The sequence below is a fragment of the Chionomys nivalis genome, chromosome 15, assembly GCF_950005125.1.
Source record: "Chionomys nivalis chromosome 15, mChiNiv1.1, whole genome shotgun sequence".
NCBI classification, from domain to species: domain Eukaryota; kingdom Metazoa; phylum Chordata; class Mammalia; order Rodentia; family Cricetidae; genus Chionomys; species Chionomys nivalis.
In genome coordinates this window covers 52,355,655-52,377,378 of record NC_080100.1, presented here as the reverse complement: position 1 = coordinate 52,377,378, position 21,724 = coordinate 52,355,655, and the positions used below count along the sequence as shown (strand labels likewise).

The following is a 21,724-nucleotide window of genomic DNA, read 5'->3' as shown; positions in this document are numbered from 1 at the left end:
TCAGAGGTTAAGAGCATGCACTGTTCACCCATACAAAGCAGCCCACAACTGTTACTCCAGCTCCAGGGGACCCACCTCCCTTTTCTGGACTGTACCCACACATGCACAAAACCTACACCAAACACACATATTTTAAAAACCTAAATCTTACAACCAGGTTTATTAAACTATGAATACTTTTTTTTACCAAAAAATAGGAACTGAAATCTTAGTTGCTATTAATTAGTTGTTAGGTGCTCTATCTCATGAACCACTTACAGCACTGAAATTAACAAATGCAGCTTCCCTAAATCTAGAGCAGTCACTTATGAATAAAAAAACAAAAACAATTTCAAGTTTTACTTACTCAAATTCTGTAGCATAATATTTAAGAAAGCCCAGTAAGAGGTCCCCAAGACTTGACTCATTCTTTGAGAGGTAAGGAGGAACACTGCACGGAGTGTGATGCACAAGGTGCAGCTGTACAGAAGTACTAAAAGATTCCTGTTGAAAGAAAAAGGGAAAAGGACACAAAGCCATTTAAAACATATACTAAGAACTTTTATCAAACCTTATCTAGAGTTTTTGAAGTTAGATTTTTTTGTGCTAGCCAGTTAGAAATTTGAAAACTTCCTTTCATTAAAGGTCTCACCAGCATAGTACCTGGAATAGGTCATAAAATAAATGAAAAACTAAGATATTCTAGTTCTTGGCTTGAGTGTATCATTATGGTTGCAAAATAATTCAAGCATGAGTCAAACTTTATTATAGATTTCATGATTCTACCCAAAGACATATATTCATAAAATATACCTCCCTAATTATTTCTGCAGTAAAGTTGTACTTTATGTATGAAGAAGATATCAAGCACAGGGCAACAGCTCTTCCCAGTTGCAACTTAACACTCCTCTCAAAGGTCACAAAAGTGTCAACCTATGATTAGTATAGTTTTTGAGACTTTCAACACTGTTTGATTTTCCTGTTGTATTTTAAGGGGAAACAGAAAGATAGCTGTTCCACGTGAGCTGAACTTGAAAAGATGATGGGAGGGAAAGAAGACTGAATACCTACAAACAACACACATTCAGTAAACTTTATTTATGTTTTTTATGAACTTATTTATGAAGGAGTTATTAGTTGTGTGTGAACTAGGTCTCAATAAGGCATCCAATATAAAGAATATGAATTGTTACCTTCTGTACTAAAGCTGATAGCACCCATTTACATATCTGACCTTTCCTCTATTAGCAGCAAGTTCTGGATCTGAACAGGGTGATTTTCAAGTAATATATATATTCATAAAGATTCACTACCACCACTCCCCTCAAATGTCGGCTCTCTAACCCTGGCTAGCCTCAGAGTCAGTACATAGCTGAGGATGACCTTGAATTTCTGATCTTCCCACCCCTATGTCCCAAGTGAAGAGATGAGAGGCATGCACTACACATCCGCTTTCTTTATGTGGTATTAGAGTCCAAACCAGGGCCTTGTGCATACTAGGAAGGCACTAGCATCACTAAACTCAAACTACTTTTAATTGTCTAGCTGAAGATGAAAAACGTGGAGACAGAAAAACAGTTCCATTTCATAATAAAGACTCAAGAAGAAAGAACAAATGCACCATCTCTACCTCACTTTGTCTTTCACTTTATAGGTAAAAAGATGGACTTAGGGCAATATTATTTAGAACTGTAAAACATTTTCTGGCAAAACAAATATAATAAAGGTCAAATGTAAGAAAGGTGGTAGCTTTTTACTAATTGATTCATACCACTTATCACTGTAATACAACACTCGATTCAAAACAGAACACACATTTCTTTAAACTGTTTGACTTTCCATTATTTTTTCTTTTTTTTTTTTTTCGGTAAGCTAATGAAAAAGATCAGCAACTATAAGATTAAACTAAAGAGACATGAGACCTACTCTACTAAATACTGAATGACCTGGAACAACCATATGGCCAGTCTTACTTCCTTTTGGGACAACTTTATGAGTCATGCGATGATGACAGAATATTGAAGTACAAAATGAAACTTAAAAAAAAAAAGGACACTCCACACCTAAAAGAAGCTAAACGTAAATACAAATTAATTTTTTTTTCTGCAGAAATCCTCAGCCTAGGGTAATAATTCACACTATAAAAAGATTCTGGCTTACAAAAAATATATATAATGTTAATCATTAAGCAGGCGAAGAACTTAGGCTAATATGTTAGAAAGCACAAAGAGCACTACAAAGGGAAAAGCAGCCTTAAAATTACAGACTACAATCGATGGAAAGCAATTCAACCAATTATAGTTCCTGTGAGTATATTTTCCATATTAACATCTACTGCTGCTTAATCTTTTCTTAATTTAAGGAAGGTTTCCTTATACTTTTAGGATATTCTTATTTTGAGCTTCAAAAGCAAAATTTGTAATGATCTTTTCTATATCCTGAGAGTATTTTTCAAATAATAAATAAATGTTAACTTTTCTGGATAAATATAATCTCCCATTTCTCTTCCAACTTAAAACAAATTTAAAGAAAACCATGAGAAATATCTGACAACCTTTTGTAACTGCCTACCAATAACACAAAAACACTTAAACCCACACTCCGCCATCTGAACTTTGTCAGACTTTATCATTTAGGCTGTTCTTCCTTAACGTAAAGTATTAGCCCTCTTTTGAAGGCAATGATATGTTTACAGTTTCCTGTCACATTCAGTATCACAAGTGAACTGAAATACATCAATTTTCAAAATTATTTTACCTCAGGGACTGAGGAAATAGTTTGAGGACATGAATTCAATCCTTAGAACTCAAGTCAAAGGCTGCCCCAGAGAAAAGTCAAAGCCAACTTGGGCTACAAAAGAAGTACTGTCCAAGACCAAAAAAAGGGGGTCCATATTTTATTATAATTCTTGAGAAATAGGGAAAATTTTTCCCATTTCAATGTAACTTTTAAATCATTTGTAAGTTAAGAATATGCCACTTTTTTCAAAGTTCATATAGGAATAGGAGCCATATACTAATAAAATAAAATGCAATACACAACTATAATTATACTACTGAACGCTACAGTAATTTTCCCCTGGGAAACACAGTATTGGGGGAAATGCCAGCTTCTGAACCATTCATTTGTAACTACATAGCTTGATCAAACTATGAAAGCCGTTTTTATCACTGACTTAGGCATCAATCATACATATCTGTATGTCTGGGATTAAATAAATTTTATACACTAAGCAAGTGATGGTGATTTGCTTGTTCTACCAGATAGACCACTAAAAAAGTATTCTGCTGAATAGTAGGTAAATTACATATTAAAAAAAATTTAAGAGGGGGCAGTAAGTTCTTAGGAATATAAACATAAATCTTACAGCAAATATAACTGTAATTTAAACAGTTAAGATGTCAGCCTAACCATACACGAATATAAATTAGACCATTTCTAATACAGGAGATTTTACAGTTAGTTTTTTGTCTTTTGCTTCAGTCTGGCTCAACTTGCTTCCTCTTGTCTCTGTCTCCTATATACTAGATTATCAATGTGTTCCTTCTGTACCAGATACACTTAGTATCATTCAAGGCTGTGGGCTAAGCTAGTAGTAAGTTCATTTACTCATCACAGTCATAGAAACACAACTATTAGCAAAAGAACGGAGAGTAGAGAACCATAAAAAGCGAATGTGACCAGAAATCAGAACTCTATTATGAGAGAAAAGTCAAACAATTAGAAAGTGAAACATGAAAGTAAAAAACAGGGTGCTTACTGCCCCTTCCACCTCAAGCACAACACTGAACTGATGTCTATTATTAATAAAAAAGGACTTTACATGGCACAGGATTGCAAGTGAGATTGTCAGAGATGTGCTTTCAACATACAGTAAAAGATAGTTTTTGTTTTTTGAGACGGGATCTTGCAATATAGCTTAGGTTAATCTCAAACACATCATCCTCCTGGCTCAGTCTCCCAAATACTGAGCTGCAGGTATGTGCCACCACAACAAACTAAGAGTCTTTTAGATTTAAGTACTGGATTTTTTTGTATGCTGAAACATGTCACTCTTTTTACATCAAAAGCTGGGCCTTAAAAAAAGTAAAGCTGAAACAATAAAACACACAAACATTATTTCAGACCATTCAGTATGAGCTAAAGTATAAAATATTTGTGGAAAGAGGAAAACATCCAACAATAACAAAGGCCACTTCCCATGCAGGGTCACTTGTTAGGCTCTTTACCTGTCTTGTTATTAGTGCATTTCATTTGAAGGAGGCTTGTGCTGTGGCTAACTGCTCTTCTTAGCCATGACAAAACATTAAATTCATGCAACTGGAGCTTCCCACTGCTCCCCAGAAATGATGGGAATGATTAGATTTGTATACTCCCTAAAGCATATTAAAATAAAAAGAAACTATTGCTACTATTTAAAAAAATGACAAAAAGTTAAATAAGCTACTTTTTGTTCTATACTTGCTATTGTTATTCTTTGTATCTAAGAATATAAAGACTGATTCTAACTACATTAAAAGCCCATGAGAGTAATTCTTCACAACAGTAAAAATTTGTTTTAAAAAAGAAAACAGCCAGAGGCCAGAGGTTCTTATCATAGTCTGTTCTAGCAGATGACCCACAGGATACTGGGAGATCCACTATGCTATCTAGGAACCTGTATTAGGCAGCATCCCATGTGTGCATCATAACAACTAGTACTGAAATACAAGGATATCAGTTTACCTCAATTATCACAGACTTATTTAAAAAGATGTTGCATGTCGAGCATCCTTGTATTTTATGTACAACAATGACTAACTTCTTTAAAGAAAAGCAGGAACTTGATGACAAGAGTGGAAGAATATGAGAACAATAAAAAAACATCAAAATGCCTATAAATGATGACTATGCACATTACTTCATATGGGTTTCTCTCAACTGAAATAGTACATACTAAACTTCTGCTAGCAGCACACTTTATTTTCTATCAATTTCATGAGAAGTCTCAATATTATACAAACAAGATAGTGTACTATTGTTACCTTTTGATTTACTGCTTAACAAAATGATCCAAAATGTGAAAAGATTATCCAATTGTTCAGCTTAATTTTCCCCTCTTTTCAAAATACAAATACACTAAGATGAAATTTTTCTCAAGTATTAACTAAACACAAATGCTAAAAAATTATATAAAATAGTATGAAGAAAACTGGAGTAAGGTCAAATGGGCCTTGACCAACTGAGTATATGTGATCCATATTAATATAGCCATGCATAACATGCAAGAAAAATCCAAACATCAACATAACTGACCAGATTATAAACCAATAACTAAAAAGTACCAGAACTTTCTGAAAAAGTGAACAAAATATTTAAATATTCTAGAGGTCAATGCTTCAGCCTATATAGAAAATGTTATTATATATTTAGCTTTATAACTTTCATATTTACATTGATACTGAATATAATAATTCTATATATAATTGACATACTATGTATTATAATAATTCATAAGAAACACTTACTGGGTAAATTTTTTGGAGGGATGGAAGGATGGGTTCAGGTAGGGCTATAAAAAGAAAAAGTTCAAAGCTTCTGTGATTCACGTGATTCATATTACAATGCAAAAGTTTGTCAGTTATACCCCAGGTATGAGACCACAAGGGTTGATACTAAAATTCAAATTTTCATGTATTTCATGAACACAGCTCCTAAATTTTTTAATTCATTTAACAATCTAAGGTTGTTAATGACCTATATATCTTCCTATGTGAATCAATGTTTCCTACAACGTTTCAGAGTAGGACTCTACCAATAACGGTACACAAGTCATTCAATTAAACATCAAACACAAACAAAATAGGCAAGGCACAATTCTTCTACAGATTTTGAATTCCACAGAATTCTACAGATTAACTACCAAAACATCTAATCTTAAGACTAAGTTCAGGGTTCTTATACCATTAGTTCAATGATCCCGTATCACTGGAGAACACTGTCATTACTGTCCCTTCACCATTAGTTCAATGATACCGTATCACTGGAGAACACTGTCATTACTGTCCCTTCATTATTTAATTTCTATTAACAAGCAATATTAAAATTATGGTTAGAAAATTTAGCTATTTAATAATCAAAACTGAAGTCACTTTCAACTTCATAACACTGCTTTAAAGAACCTCAATATAGATTGGGTATCTAAGTCAGGAGATTTGCACAGCCATCCTAGAAATATAAATAAAATATATCACAGGGGAACCATTATCCTGTTACCCTCATTTAAAATTAAATTTCTTTTCTTTTTTCCAGGCAAGGTCTTACATAAACCAGGTTTGTCTCAAACCCACTATTTAGCTGAGGATGACCTTGAATTTTGGTTCTTCAGGCCTCCATCTCCCAAGTGTTAGAATCACAGAAGTGCACCCACATGCCCCTGTTCTGGATTGAGTACTGGGAATAAAATCTATGGCTTAATGCATGCTAGAAAAACACTCTATCAACAAAGCAATATCCTCAGGAAATTCACAATTCAATGATTAAGCAAACCTAATCTCAATAAATGTATAAACAATAATCTCACATCATTATAAATGTAATGCAAAAGACATAACCCTACAATATGTGGAGTATGATAAAATACCAGTACTTTAATTCCAAGATTTCTTTCATATTAGTGAACAAATAAAACAGTATACAATAAAGTCTGTACTTAAGAATAGGGTCTATATATAATTGAAGCTCAGTAAGAAAGAATACCTAATACTTTACTACCTATAAAAAGAATTTAAATGATCTCTGTGCTACATTTACAAACAAATAATTAAGTCTTGTAACTAACCTATATAACTTCCAACTCTTTATTTCTAAAATGTAGTATGATATAGTTAAATTTCCCTTTTGTATGCTATATTACTAACTTGAAAATTGCAGTGAAATAAAATTTTGCAATGTGAGCATGTGCAGAGTATGAATGGGACTATAAAGACAAATATTTAATTTACTACTTACCAAAATTACCCTGATATGTAATGATATATACAAGCACAGTCAAGACCCTTTCACCCAGAGGCATTCTGACATCATTCCACAAGACCCTCCATGTAAACTCAAGCCCAGACACTTTAATTCTATATCTCTCTATATTTTTACAACACTTTTAGTGCTTTTAATAAACTTCAATAAATGTGACTCTCTTACCAGGAATTAGTTTACTTAAAATTTCTTCCATTAAATACTTCATAAATTAAAATTATTATTAAAAAAGAAGACAAATTCACAAAGAATATTTTTACATTCTAGAACCATTATTTGGAAGGACAGGGGAGAAAAAAATACCAATCTCTGAGCTTAGAGCCATTCAAAGAACAAAAGAACTTTAAAAACTAAGGAATTTAGAAGGTTTTGGAAGTAAAGATATTATGGTGGTTCGAGTGAGAATGGTCTCGAAAGACTTGTATATTTGAATACATTCCCCACTTGTTGGAACTGTGGGAAGGATTAGGAAGTATGCTCTTGTTGGAGGAGGTATGTCACAAGAGTGGGTTTTGTGTGTGTGTGTGTGTGTGTTCCTACTGCTATGCTTTTGTTCCACTATCATGAACTCTCTCTGAAACCATAAGCCCAATTAATTGCTTTCTTTTATAAATTACCATGGCTATGGTCTTTTGTCATAGCAACAGAAAAGTAACTAAGACAGAAGTTGATACCAGGGAGTGGGCTATTGATGTGTCAGATCTGACCATAAGTTTTGTTTTTGGAGGAATGTGGATTTGGGACTTAGTTCCAGAGAAATGGTTTAACGCTCTTAAGTAGATTTTAATGAACCATTCTAGCAGGATCTTGGAAGGCAGTAGTACTGAGAGCTATGTTGACTGTCAAGACCAGGAGGTTTCAGAGTTGAACAATATTACTAACTAGGCTAGAAATCATTCTTGCGATATTTTGATAAAGAATATGGCTGCTGTTTGTTGTCCTATGAATTCTCTTGAAGCTACATAGAAAAGTAGCAGACTAATTTCTTTGGCAGAGATTTCAAAACAACCTAATATTGATTCTGTGATATGGCTATCAATTATTTCTCTTACGCACTTCCTTAATGAAAAAGAACATTTGGAGAAAAAAGAAATACAAAATATACAGTTGAAGTAGGAAAAGAGCACCAGGAAAATTTATGTAGGAGCTAAGGCTATGATAAAAGAGATGAAAAGATCAAAGAGAGTCTGGTATGGAATGCAATAGAGGGAAGGGTGCCTTCAAGACAAGACCCCCAAGCAGCTAAGTTTACAACTTGCACAAAAGAAATACCTATGAGATTGCTTATAGACCGGAAGCCGGGACCTTAGTTCTCTTTCCCATCTTGCAAGATGGTGGGTGAAAAAGCCGAGAAACCTGATACAAAAGAGAAGAAACCTGCAGCCAAGAAGGCTGGCGGTGATGCCCCTGCCGCTGGTGCAGCCAAAAAAAGTAACCCTAAGGCTAAAAAGCTCAAGAAGGGGAAGCCCCATTGCAGCCGCAATCCAGTCCTTGTTAGAGGGATTGGCAGGTACTCCCGATCTGCTATGTATCCCAGAAAGGCCATGTACAAAAGGAAATACTCAGCTGCAAAAACCAAGGTTGAAAAGAAAAAGGAAAAGGAAAAGGTCCTTGCCACTGTCGCAAAACCAGTTGATGGTGACAAGAATGGTGGTACCCGGGTGGTTAAGCTTCGAAAAATGCCCAGGTATTATCCTACCGAAGATGTGCCTCGGAAGCTGCTGAGCCATGGCAAAAAGCCCTTCAGTCAGCACGTGAGACGCCTGCGAGCCAGCATCACTCCTGGGACTGTCCTCATCATCCTTACCGGGCGCCACGGGGGCAAGAGAGTGGTTTTCCTGAAGCAACTGGGCAGTGGTTTACTGCTGTGACAGGACCTCTTGCCCTCAACAGAGTCCTTTGAGAAGAACACATCAGAAGTTTGTCATCGCCACCTCTACAAAAGTTGATATCAGCACAGTTAAAATCCCCAAACACCTGACTGATGCTTACTTCAAGAAAAAGCAGCTACGTAAGCCCAGGCATCAGGAGGGCGAGATCTTTGACACAGAGAAGGAGAAATATGAGATTACAGAGCAGCGCAAGGCTGATCAGAAAGCAGTGGACTCGCAGATTCTGCCAAAGATCAAAGCTGTTCCTCAGCTGCAGGGCTACCTGCGCTCTCAGTTCTCTCTGACAAACGGGATGTATCCTCACAAACTGGTTTTCTAAATTGCTGACGACCTAATTAAACAGCTTTATGTGTCAAAAAAAAAAAAAAAAAGAAAAAGAAAAGAAAAGAAAAGAAAAGAAAAGAAAAGAAAAAAGAAATACCTATGAAATTTTCTGCTCCTAAAAAGTAACAACCAAGGAGAACTGTGAATGTGATTCAAGGGAGCCTGGCTCCATCCCAAGCAGGGGGTCAAACCTGGCAGTGCTGTCCACATGGTTCTGGCTTTAGAAACAGGAAAGATTCATGAGTAAAGAGTTAGGCTGAGACGATAAACCCAAGCGTGTCCCAGGGAAGTACCTGCATAAAAACCTGGAGAAGCCAATTGAAATTATCAAAGTGAGGACAGGACTGCACTGGAGACCCCAAGATGTTGAAAATACCAGAATCAAAAGACATCACCAGGAGAGCACAAAAGGAATATAACCAGTCCAAGAAAGGTGTATGTGTCAGGCAACACAGAGAGAATGGCAGAGGCAGCTAAGTTACAGGCACATAGTTACAGGGTTTGGAGTTTATCCTGCTGGGTTTCAGTCTTGCTTTGGTCCAGTGTTTCCTATGTCCCCATGTCTCCCTTTTGGAATGGTAATGTATATATTCTGTATCACTATATGTAATTGGAAGTATATAATATGCTTTTTGAAAAAAGAACAATTTAAAAATGGATGTTAGGAAATTCTATCCCAGAAAGAAGCTAGCTGATCATAAATGTTCTTAATTCTACCCAACTGATAATTTTACCTCAGTTAACTCTTCCTCTTAGAATCTTTTTCCTCTTATGCTTTGATTGGTCACTTATTGAAACATATGTAGTCTATTACTGACTACTAACATATACCATAAAAATGCTATGACCTTTTATCTACCAATATTTAGAACAACTGTTTCCTTCATGGCAAAAAATATGTATTAGAATATCTAGAAAGTTAAATAATAATCATTATCCAACAACTTATATTATAGGTAAGAATATGAAGGTCAGAAAGATAAAATAATGTTAGCAATTTCACAAAAACTAGTCCTCTGTGCCAAAGGCTGAACTGCTTCAGTCTCTTGTAGGCCATTTTCTCTCCCAATAAGGAGATAACAACAAAGGAAAAAAAATTACCTATCTCATCAATATTTTGGGGGGAGGGCAGTAGAGGATTACATAAAGTTGGCCAATGGAGTTACACATCATAGAACTGTTTTTACATACAAGTATTTGCTAAGAGTGTCATTATACATGGACAACTTCAGTAAGAAACCAAATCTTAAAATAATTTCATTACCTGGTAAAATATTAATTCTTGATAAATTTTCAATTTGTTTGACAAATCACCTTAAAGTGCCTCCGCTTAAAGTACATTTGCTAATAATGCACTTAACCGATTAAAATTTTAATGTGACCAATAAGGACAGGGGACAAGGTATATATCAGACAAACATTTACTTGTATCAGAGATACATACAGTAAATATATCAGAACATACAGTAAATATATCAGAGATGCATGCATGTTAGAAAGTAAATGTAATTTATGAATTACTACTAAAATTAAAATGATTCAACTCTGGATGATACTATGATTTCTGTGTTATTCTTTATAGTATCTGTAAGAAACCCTTTGAATTTTTAATAAATATGAGCTGTCAGGCAAAAGATGAGAGCAGTTCTGAAAAATTTATCTAAGAGAAGACACAACTAAACAATTGGAAAAAATGATTAGTGACAGTGATATACAGAATAGATTAAAACAACACACACCATATTCCAAATAATTTTGAAGGAGTGAATCAATCATCAAATCAACATATAACCAAGACAATGACCAATAAACACAATTTGTGATTGGCGTAAGACACTTTAACAAGCCTTTCTGACGACTCATCTAGAAAATGCTTGGTATACTTAAACAACTTTAAGTCTTAATTCTTTTGAAGTCTATATTCAAATGAACGTGACTTGTTTAATATAGAAAACACCTACCCAGTATATAGTAAATATTAGATAAAAATTCTAATTTTTCTATTAAAAATTGGAAAAAATTTTGACACATTACTTCTTGGTATTTGCACACATATGAATATATACAAACAGTCATTCTTTAAACAAAATTATTGATATTATGTTGTATAAGACAGTACGTCAAGAGTATCTTATCCTTAAAAATCTTAAAAACATGATGGTAGTGACTATATAGTTTTCATTTTAACCATACTTAATTTAGCCATTTCACTCTTGAAAGCTCAGATTCCTTCTTTTATTAATTCAATAGACACTATAAAATATTTTTATATGTAAATCTATTGATCATTGTCTTAGGATAAATCTCTTGAGAAAAAAAGTAGAGTCAACATATATGAACTCTGTTACCTCTTTCAGAATCTAAATGCAGAAAGTACCAAACAACACAATAAAACTTTTTCTAAACCACTACACTAGAATAGTTGGTTAAGACCACATGGTATTGATAGTGATCTATCAGTAACTTCCCTCACACAAGCAACTTACATATAGTAGTAAAAGGTAACATTCTGTTAGTAACCCACCAGCTGCAACAGTTGTTAATAATGCTTATGGTCCTATTCGTTTGTTTTTTGTTTTGAGACAGGATCTGGCTATAAAGCTAAGACTCTTCTTTCCTAAGCCACCAGAGTGTCAGAATTACAAAGATGTACCGCCACATATAGTTAATGAAGTTATTACAATTAAATGTTACTCAGTAAGGAACATCTCAGACTCCTAGTTGTGATTAACTAGAAATAGTTTTTCTCTTTAATTTCCCTTAGCATCTAGCTGAGTAAAATATGTGGATTATATTATTTATTAGACTGGGTATACAAAACATTAAATACGAAAGTAAAGGTTCCATCCAGAGCACATCAGTCTGTACTATATTTCTGGGGAACTTCACTACTACGTTATAAAAGGGTAAAAACTATAAGTGATCACTTACTATAATTACCCAGTAAACACAGAATATATAGCCTTATCAGAATGACCTCATAAACAATGGTAACTGTTTTTAATAAAATTGGTTTAAAATCTGGAGACTGATTTGGAATTTGAGGACTGATTTGGAGGTACATCAGGGGACTAGAGCTTTTTTGTATATCCTTGAGTCAAGAATGGTCCTCCTGTCTCAGAGAAAGCCACCTTCTCAGACTGTGCAGTTCTAAAAGGGATACACACGAAGGAGCACGGGAAGAGAAGGTAGACAGCCACATTATCCAAATGAACTAGCAACAACAGGGTGACAATGTCTCAGCCTGGCTACCCTAACATCCTAGAGGATAATCGAACAGAATAGCCCAAAGTAGCATAAATTCTAATTGGTATTAATAATAAAAACCCAGAGTCAGATATAAGATTAGTTAATGCTGAAGATAAGAGAAGTAGAGTGACCATCTACTAGAGAGTTCTTACCTCTGACAATGCTTAGACCAAAGGGGCGATCCTGTCCTCAGACTGGCTCCTCAGACTGCATCTCCAGACTTATTGCCTAGACGGCACTGCTTCTCAGACTACACTGCTCCTCAGACTGCCCTGAGCGCCTGTCTCGTACAACCTTATATTCCTTTCTCCACCCAGTCATATCATTCCTACCTCCACTTCTCTAGAGCTGGGAGTTAAGGTGTGGGATCCCAAGTGCTAGGATCACCTTTGTGTGAGTTCTGTTTCTCTTTTGGACTGGATCAATTATATGTAGCCCAGGGTAGTCTTGAACTAACAGAGATCCATCTGCCTCTGTCTCCCAAGTGCTGGGATTAAAGTGTGTGCCACCACTCCCTGGAATCTAGTGACCTTAGCTCTGCACTCTGATCTTCAGGCAAGCTTTATTTGTTATGGAACAAAATAACATCACAGCCCAGCAAACATAAAACCTAATTAAGGAAAAGGAGCCAAAGCGGACAGATTATAAACTTTTTGCCCAGAATACCATTTAGTTTCTGCCTTATAAACTCAAAACCCAGCCCATGAGGACCTTCAACCACCATGCCCCAAGCTCTGTCCTACATAGTAAAAGCCTAAGATCAGATCATCAAATTCCACTAATCCCTGAGTTCTCCCCAAGATCAGGCCACAACATCCCACCATTCCCAGGTCACCCTGGAAAATGCTACCCCCAAGAAGCCCTATATAAAAACTACCCTTTGCTCAGTTCTCTGCTCCCCAAGCAGAGGCAGCCACCCTCCTGTGTTTTTCCCCAAAACCATCTCTTGTGGGAGGTTTGTTGTGCAATGTGACTTTGTGGTGTTTCTTAGCTCTCTACTGCCAGGACACCTTTCCCTTCAGAGCTATAATACGTCTCAAATAAAAAATAGTCTTTCTGATCACTCATCTGTTGCAAGACAGTGGATCAACAATACAGCAGTGAAAGTTCTTTAATATAAAAGTGCAATAAGCACTATCAAAAGATAAAAAACACATTAAAACTTCTTTACAATGTTTTTCAGAGAATGAAATTTCTGAAATATCAGTTCAAGGCAACAAAACAGGATAAAAAAGTTGTATAGGCCTTAGAAAGAAAACTTTCTAAAACAATGCAAACTGGAGATGAGCAAAAAAGTTTTGTTTGAATTTCAGTTTTAAAAAGTGAAAAACTCCCATAATACTTACTTTGTAAGTAGTGCAAAACCATCAATACAAGACTGTAGCTGCTTAAAGTACCGCGACTGGCGTCATTTATATCATGGTGACTTGCCCACTTCTTAATCACCAACACTAACGGACGAACTCGATTTTCAACTGCAAGTAAAATTAACACTTAAAAATGATACCAGTTTCTTTGAAAATCTATATAATTTCCTAATTCTATGACAATAAGAAACACTGCTTCCCTCCATACTAAAGGCAGAGCTCACTCAGTGTGATACAAGCTTCCCTTAGTTACTTTTAAATCATCATTCAGTGAAGAATATTTGATTCATCTGCAACTATCATATGATTTTACTGTAGCAACATATTATCAAAAAATAAGAAACCATATAACTAAGAACAATGGGGTATTGCTATTTACTGTAAATATAGTTCAAAAGTCATAAAAGGAGAAACAAAAGCTGAAGGTTATTTAGAAACAAACAAAAACTTACGGTAGGCATAAGTTCTGAGAAGGAATGTGTTTCTAATTCCAACAGTATTGTTTACATTTAAGTCAAATTCCACACAACTATTTAAAAGAACAAAGGAAAATACATTTTAGCACAAGTACAAAAATCCACTCTTTCTATTAACTAAATTAATTACAATTAATCCACTGATGCAACATGAACTGAAAAGCCATAGACTGTGGTTTTAAAATGAGTCACTAAAGAAGGAAAAATATATACATAGTATGTCATTTAAAGTTAAGATTACTCTTTAAAAGATCTATATATACTGATGTTTCTAATTACTCCAAATGAAGTTTTAAATGATGTAATGTTTCCTAGATAAATAAAAATCACAAGAGCTAAATATTCTGTGTAAACCATCCCACTAAGGTACATCTTACAAAGCACAGGTTTACCTACTGATGGAGGAAGGTCATTGGTTAAAAAATAAAGAAACTGCTTGGTCCTCATAGGTTAGAACATAGGTGGGTGGAGTAAACAAAACAGAATGCTGGGAGGAAGAGGAAGTGAGCTCAGACTCGATAGCTCTGCTCTCTGGGGCAGATGCAATGAAGCTCCGACCCAGGATGGACGTAGGCTAAAATCTTCCCGGTAAGCGCACGTTGGGGTGCTACAAACATTATTAAAAATGGGCTAGTCCAGGTACGAGAGCTAGCCAAGAAGAGGCTAGATATAATGGGCCAAACAGTGTTTAAAAAAAATACAGTTTGTGTGCTGTTATTTCGGGTAAAGCTAGCCAGGCAGCCATGAGCTGGGCTGTGGGAAGAGGCCCACAGGTCCCACTACAACCTACTTTCAACAATACAAATAAAAAGCTAAATAAAATGCAAGTTTAAAAAAAAAGCTGATTCTATATATCATATTCCATCTAAACTGGCTAGAAATTCTATGTCAGATGCAGCTGCTGATAATCTGGGAAGTAATGCAACATTCAAATCATCACCAATACAATGCTTTTTTGAAGCAAAGATATTCAACTTGCAACTCAGAAAACAGGGTAATTATTGTTAGAATCTACAAACAAGAATTACTTTACATAAATTAGTTCCACTTATACTCATATTCTATTGGTCTAATTTCTTTAAATATTACAGTTTTCTATGGAAAGACTACCAAAAGGGAAGGCAAGATGACTTAGGGAGTAAAGGTGCTTACTGCTAAGACTGACAACGTAAGTTCAATCCCTAAGAACCAATGACGGAAGAAGAAAACTAAGAAGTGACTTCTGCACATACACCATAGTGTGCTATACATGCATGTGTGATCACACATATACTAAATAAATGCCCTTCCAAAAACATTATCAAAAATAAGATGCCAGGCTTACGATGATAAAGCACGCCTCTAACCCAGCACTTGGGAAGCCAAAGCAGAATTGAGAATCTGAGGTCAGTCTGAGCCATGTGTGAGATCTTATCTCAAAAAAATTAAAAATCTCAAAAAAGTTCATTAATTAATTGCTTTCTACATGTTATTGTTTTTCTTTTTTTGGAGATCCAAAAAATATTACAAACATCCCCTCATTTCTATTCATAGACTATAGATAGTGGTGTTAGTGTTACCAAGATATAAGCAGCTAGCTTTGGAAAACTTATACTGACAATATTTAATCTTTATGCTTGGGTAAGAAACACCAAAGCCAATTTAGATATCCTCTGCAAAACTCAACACAACCATATAGGTAGAGACCGCAGAATGGAATCTTTTGAAAGGGGCTGAAAAAAACCCTTTTGTGTTGGCGGTAGATTACTTACTTGCCTGTACACCTAACGCCCTATGCAAACATTTTCCAGCACTAGCAAAAAATAAATAAATTTTCCAAAAATATGAATTGAATATCCATTTGTCATGTTTTCTCCACAGGACGTATCACAGGTTTCTCACACTTATGAACTACTAGAAAATTACGTTTAAGAGCATTCTAAATAGTGAAAGGTGCTAATTAGATGATGAGGAAGGACGTCTGTCTGAGGGAAGAGAAAGCTAAACCAAAAATCCAGAAAGTTATCTTATTCAACTTAACTTTGGAGCACAGGTATTAAACTAACCCCAAATTTTTGCCACACCTTAACAATACAGAAATACAAAAGAAAAATTTAAAAAGAAAATAATTCTTAATTATAAAATCCATAAATAAGAAAGCTCAATTCTGTATATAATATATACGTGCATATAATTTCACTATAAATAGCTAGAAAAATTAACCTGCTTTATCACAATCCTGTGTTTAGAAAATAGTTTATAAATCTTTTCAACAAATCAAATACCAATCTACACTTAACTTTTCTTATTTCTGCTTGCCTGTTCATTTGTTTGGGGACAGACATTCACTAGTAGCCCACTCTGCACTTGAACTCATCATCCAACTCCCAGTGTCACAATTACAAACCTGGTTGAACCATTTATTTGTAGTTTATACCCAAATATCATGTAAGAGCTTCTAATATAATATTTCTAGGAAATCAAAATCCTGGCTAGGAGAATATAAAGAAAAATCTAAAATTTTAAAATTGAGTAAGTGTTTTTACAGCTTTTTTGTTATTATTCCCTGTATGCTTTATATCTTTCTCTAAGTGATATATAATTTGTTTAATGATACTTAAAGTTAGAACAAACCCTTTTGATATAAATACACACTGAATTTTATCAAAGGATAGGTTTTGGGGAAAGAATTATTTGTCCCAAAGACATGAAATCTTTACATTTTAAACAAGGTCCTCACTATATAACCTGATTGGCCTGGATCTCACTGTAAAGACCAGAGGTTCTCAACCTTTAAGTCAAGACCCCTTTGTGTTCACCTAAGAACCACCTGCATATCAGGTATTTACATTATGTATCAAAACAGTAGCAAAATTAAAGTCATGAAGTAACAATAAAAACAAACTTTACGGTTGGGAGTTACCATAACATGAGCAACTGCATTACAGGGTCACAGCATTAGGAAGGTGGAGAACCACTGGTATAGACCAAGATGAATCTCTGGTTCAAACTCAGAGAATCAACTTACAAGTGTGTGCCACATGCTGGGCTACAGGAAAATCATTTTCAAACCCAAATACTTTTTTATATTGGACAGCCCCAAATACTCAAAATTCAAACAGAGTAGATAAATCAGTTAGGCACGAAGGTTGCCCAGATTGTTTTAAAAAATAATCTAAAAGGCAATGGGTATAGTAGCACACAGTACAATCCCAGCATTCAAGTGGAAGCAGAGCTGTCCTCAGTTATAACAAATTCACAATGAACCTGATTAATGAGACTGTCTCAAAAAAATAAATTTATATATATATATATATATATGGAGAGAGAGAGAGAGAGAGAGAGAGAGAGAGAGAGAGAGAATTATTTCTAGAACACTGAAGATAGCTGCTGTGCTATAACCTATTTGATTTCTTGGCAATCCACATTAGCCACATTAGAATGACTGTCCAAAGTTAATCTAAAGCACCTGAAAAAAGAGGGACTGGTAATTATTTACCTGACTTTATCCCTGAACTTCACAATTGGCACTTTCGCACGAATCAGCTGAGGTCTCTCAATGTAGCCAGCTGAAGGAGAAAAGATAATGTGAATATCTACATGTTTTCCTGCTCACAATATACGAAAGCAGTTTTAAAAGCAGTATTTTACAAAATAAAACCAACTTAAGAACATGCATGCTGTCCTTGAGAAAGAAAGTGAAGAGTAAGAGCACAAAGAGTTCCAAGAAGCCAGGGCTACCCAGTGAGAACCTCTGAGAGAGAGAGAGAGAGAGAGAGAGAGAGAGAGAGAGAGAGAGAGAGAGAGAGAGAGAGAGAGAGAGAATGACAGACAGACATCAAGACCTTTTAAGGATCAGGTCTATACTATTGAAGGGGTTTTATTTTCGAAAATACAATCTTAATATATAGTAGTATCTATAACGACATTTATTGGGACATCTGAGTAAAAAAAATAGCTAAAAGTAAAGAATAACTAAATTCTGGTATAACTCACAGAAATAGTAGCCATAGAAATGTTGTAATATGCAAATGCTTGCAACTTGGTAAGGCAAGAGTACATTCAATTATGCATGATTTCAAAAAGGATAAAATAAATAAACATAAATGTATATTTTTTAATTCATTGAAGGTATAAAAATGTACTGTAGAAAATAATACATGTAAATTGCAAAAATTTAGAAACTTTTAGAATTAAAGCTGGAAAGGTATCTCAGTGGTTAAGAGCACATATTGCTCTTCCAGAGGACTTGAGTTCAGACCCCCACACCCACGTAGGGCAGCTCCTAACAGTCTGCAACTCCAGCTCAATAGGATCCAACACCCTCTTCTGGTCTCTACAGCACCTGCACTGTTCCCATACCCACACACAGACACATAATTGAAAACAAAAGAGAAACAGTTTTTTTAAAAAAAAAAATATGAAAACCTTTATGAATATTCTAAATCTTTAACTATAGAAAAGGAAAATACCAGATTTTCTTTCTTAAAAGCCAAAAACATTCTTGTTAGGGTTTTTGGTAGGGAAGGTAGTTTCATGTTTTCCTCCAATATACATGCAAGTCCACATGCATGTGAGTCCATGTGTGGAGTACAGAGGTCAAAATCGAGTATCTTCCCTCTTCTCCAACTTTTTTTTTTTTTTTGAGATAAAACCTCAATGAAACGATGCTCAATAATTGGACAGAATGGATGGTCAGAGCCAGGCTCCCCATCTCTGCCCCACCCTTGACCTGTAGTGCTGGAGTTATACACATAAGATACCACACCCAGCATTTTTCACATGGGTGGTAGAGATCTGAACGCAGGTCCTCGTGTTTATCCAGTAAGCACTTTACCTATTAAGCCATTCCTCTCCTCTAGATCCAAGCAAGATGTTCAAAAATTTCCTCTAAAATCTCTATCCAATATGAGGCAAGCTACCTGACTACGTGACAGAGAACAGAGGACAGACTATTCCCAAGGGCTACTCCTACTCGTCTCGTACTCTTGGTTTTGTTTGACTCTCTAAAGCTTTCACTAAGGTATAACTCTTATCTCAAAGTGTGTAAGACTATTTAGTGTAAACTTTCTGTACCTCAAGATTTGCAAGCATACAAATCTGCAAAATCTGTCACAAAAAGGTTAACTCAAAACTTGGTAGTAAAAAAAAAATCTATAGATATGTAATCTTAAAGGAAACATGTGGCTTTCCTTCATCTTAGCTGCTGTCCCCACAGGGGGATAGCTGTCAGCCATCTTTGTAGGATTGGAAAGGATGGATTTTTGTCAGGTTAACTTCACTCCTATCTTGATTAAAAGTGACCACACATATAAGCCAACTAAGGAAAAAACAACTCCGCAATGAAGCCCAAACTAAATGATTCCTCCGTTATTTTCAATCACACTAACCCCTTTCGGCCTCAACCCAGTCACTTCTCTCCCTCTCCAGTCTCTTTGGTCCCTGTCTCCCTCCTTAATGACAGGCCACCTGAACTGACATTCCCTGGCACCTACTTTTAGTTCACCAGCAGTTCCTAGTCCTCCTCCTACTTCTTGCTCCACTTTGCTGCCCCCCCCCCTCCAATCTGGACTAAACGGGCCATGGTTCTTCCTTTGCAGGAAGTTGCCTGTGTGGACCACTTGGTCAGGGTACACGCCCACTTTTCATTAAGCAAACTCTTAAATAGAAGAGATTGGGGTCCTGCATTGCTAACTCTTCCACCTTTATTAAAGAATTCCAATATATTACCCAATCTTACAACCTCACCTTCCGTGACGTTTATATGATTCTCACCAACACTGAGGAGCATAGGCGAGTCTAGGATCAGGCTAGAGCACATGCAGATGAAGTCCAGACAACTTGCCTCCTGGCCTGTCTCCGTAAGCCTGGCCTTAAAGTTCTACTTCTTCTCCCAAAGTTTCCCTGACATTAGGGCCAAACTTAAACGTCTAGGGAAGGAGCCCCTGACTCTCCAGGCAGAAGTCTTAGCGATGGCCTTCAAAATGTACCATGGAAGAGATGAAAGCAGTCTGAAAACAAAAATAACTGATGCTAGCTTGGGTCTACTGGCCAGTTATAGCAACTTACCAGGCTCCCTTGCCTCCCAAAACCCAAGGACCTCAAGATCTATGCCTAAAATGTGGTCAGGAGGGTCAGGAAGCTTGGATTTATTTGCCCAAGCCTTCATAAACCACCTCAACCGTGTCCAAAGTGCCACTGCACCCATGTCCCTCTTCACATGATGATAGCAAGCCCGGATTGCTCTCCAGCCAACTTCCTAGGTCTGTGATGGACTAAGGGGGTCTGGGCTCCCTTGGCCCAACCATAGTCATCTCTGACAGGGAGCTTGCAGCAGTTATCACAATATCAGGGGATCCATCTCCTTCCTTCTTAACCCCAGGGTCACCTGTTCAGCCCTGATGTTTTGGGGAGCCACCTTTCCTTCTCATTCTCCTATTGTTGGGTAGGGTTAGGAGACAGTCTTACCAACCTCACCAAACCCCACCACCTAGTTGCATTTTCAGGGGAATCCCCCTACTTACTCCTTCCTAGTGGTACCAACCTGTATCATCCCCTTGCTGGGAAAGGACCTCTTAGCCAAAGTGGAAACCTCTCAATCTACTTGACTCCAGGCTCACAGGCTGTTACACTCCTCCTTCTAAACCACACAATCTAATACACCATTCCCTTTACCAACCTCCCGGGTGGATCCCTGAATATTGGACACCCCCAAACCCTGTATAGTCAAACATCATTCCCCTCTTGTCATCCAATTGCAAAACCCTACCAATTACATCACCCAGCTCAATACCCACTCTCTCTCCAAGTCTCAGGGGACTTGAGGTTCTCATCTCTGACCTCTTAACAAAGAATCTTCCACACATCACTTTCTCCTCCCTTTAGTACTTCCATAATTCGTGCTTTCAAAACCCAACGGAACCTCCTGCTTAGTTCAGAACCTCTGACTTATCAATTCAGCAGTGTTCCCCTTCACCCTGTAGTATACCCAACTCCTATACTCTCCTCTCCATCAGCCCCTGAGGGAACTCCCATTTCTCTGTCTTAAACCTCAAGGATGCCTTCTTTCCCATACCTCTCAATCCCTAGTCACAAAGTATCTTTGCCTTTACTTGGACTGACCTAGATACTCACCTTATTACCCACTCACTTGGACCATCCTACCCCAGGGATTCCAGGTCAGCCCACATCTATTTGGTCAGGCTCTAGCCTCTGAGTTACTCTCTTTGTCTCTTCCTAAATCCAAGCTTTCCAATACATAGATGATCTTCTCCTTTGTGGTCCACACATGCAAACTAGCCAGGCAGACACCTCTACCGTATTAAACTTTCTGTCCAGGCAGCAATACAGGGCTCCATCCTCTAAGGTCCAGCTGTCCACTCTGCAGGTTACTTATCTGGGATCAGCTATTACTCCATCTCACAAGGTCATTACCCTAGATAAG

The 21,724-nt window shown here is 36.4% G+C and overlaps 1 protein-coding gene and 1 pseudogene across 5 annotated transcripts in view; one reads left to right on the top strand and one right to left on the bottom strand.

The window, feature by feature from the left end:
• The window catches only part of Tent2 (terminal nucleotidyltransferase 2), a 54,620-nt gene that overhangs the window by 8,740 nt on the left and 24,156 nt on the right, over nucleotides 1-21,724 (bottom strand). For all 5 annotated transcript variants that reach the window (XM_057789573.1, XM_057789575.1, XM_057789574.1 and 2 more), the window contains 5 exons: nucleotides 17,780-17,849; nucleotides 14,278-14,354; nucleotides 13,805-13,933; nucleotides 5,487-5,530; nucleotides 347-483 (listed from right to left, as the gene is read on the bottom strand). In XM_057789573.1, coding sequence (XP_057645556.1) covers nucleotides 347-483; nucleotides 5,487-5,530; nucleotides 13,805-13,933; nucleotides 14,278-14,354; nucleotides 17,780-17,849 — 457 coding nt within the window. The remainder of the gene's footprint in view (nucleotides 1-346; nucleotides 484-5,486; nucleotides 5,531-13,804; nucleotides 13,934-14,277; nucleotides 14,355-17,779; nucleotides 17,850-21,724) is intronic.
• LOC130887262 (60S ribosomal protein L6-like) lies at nucleotides 8,325-9,204 on the top strand (annotated as a pseudogene).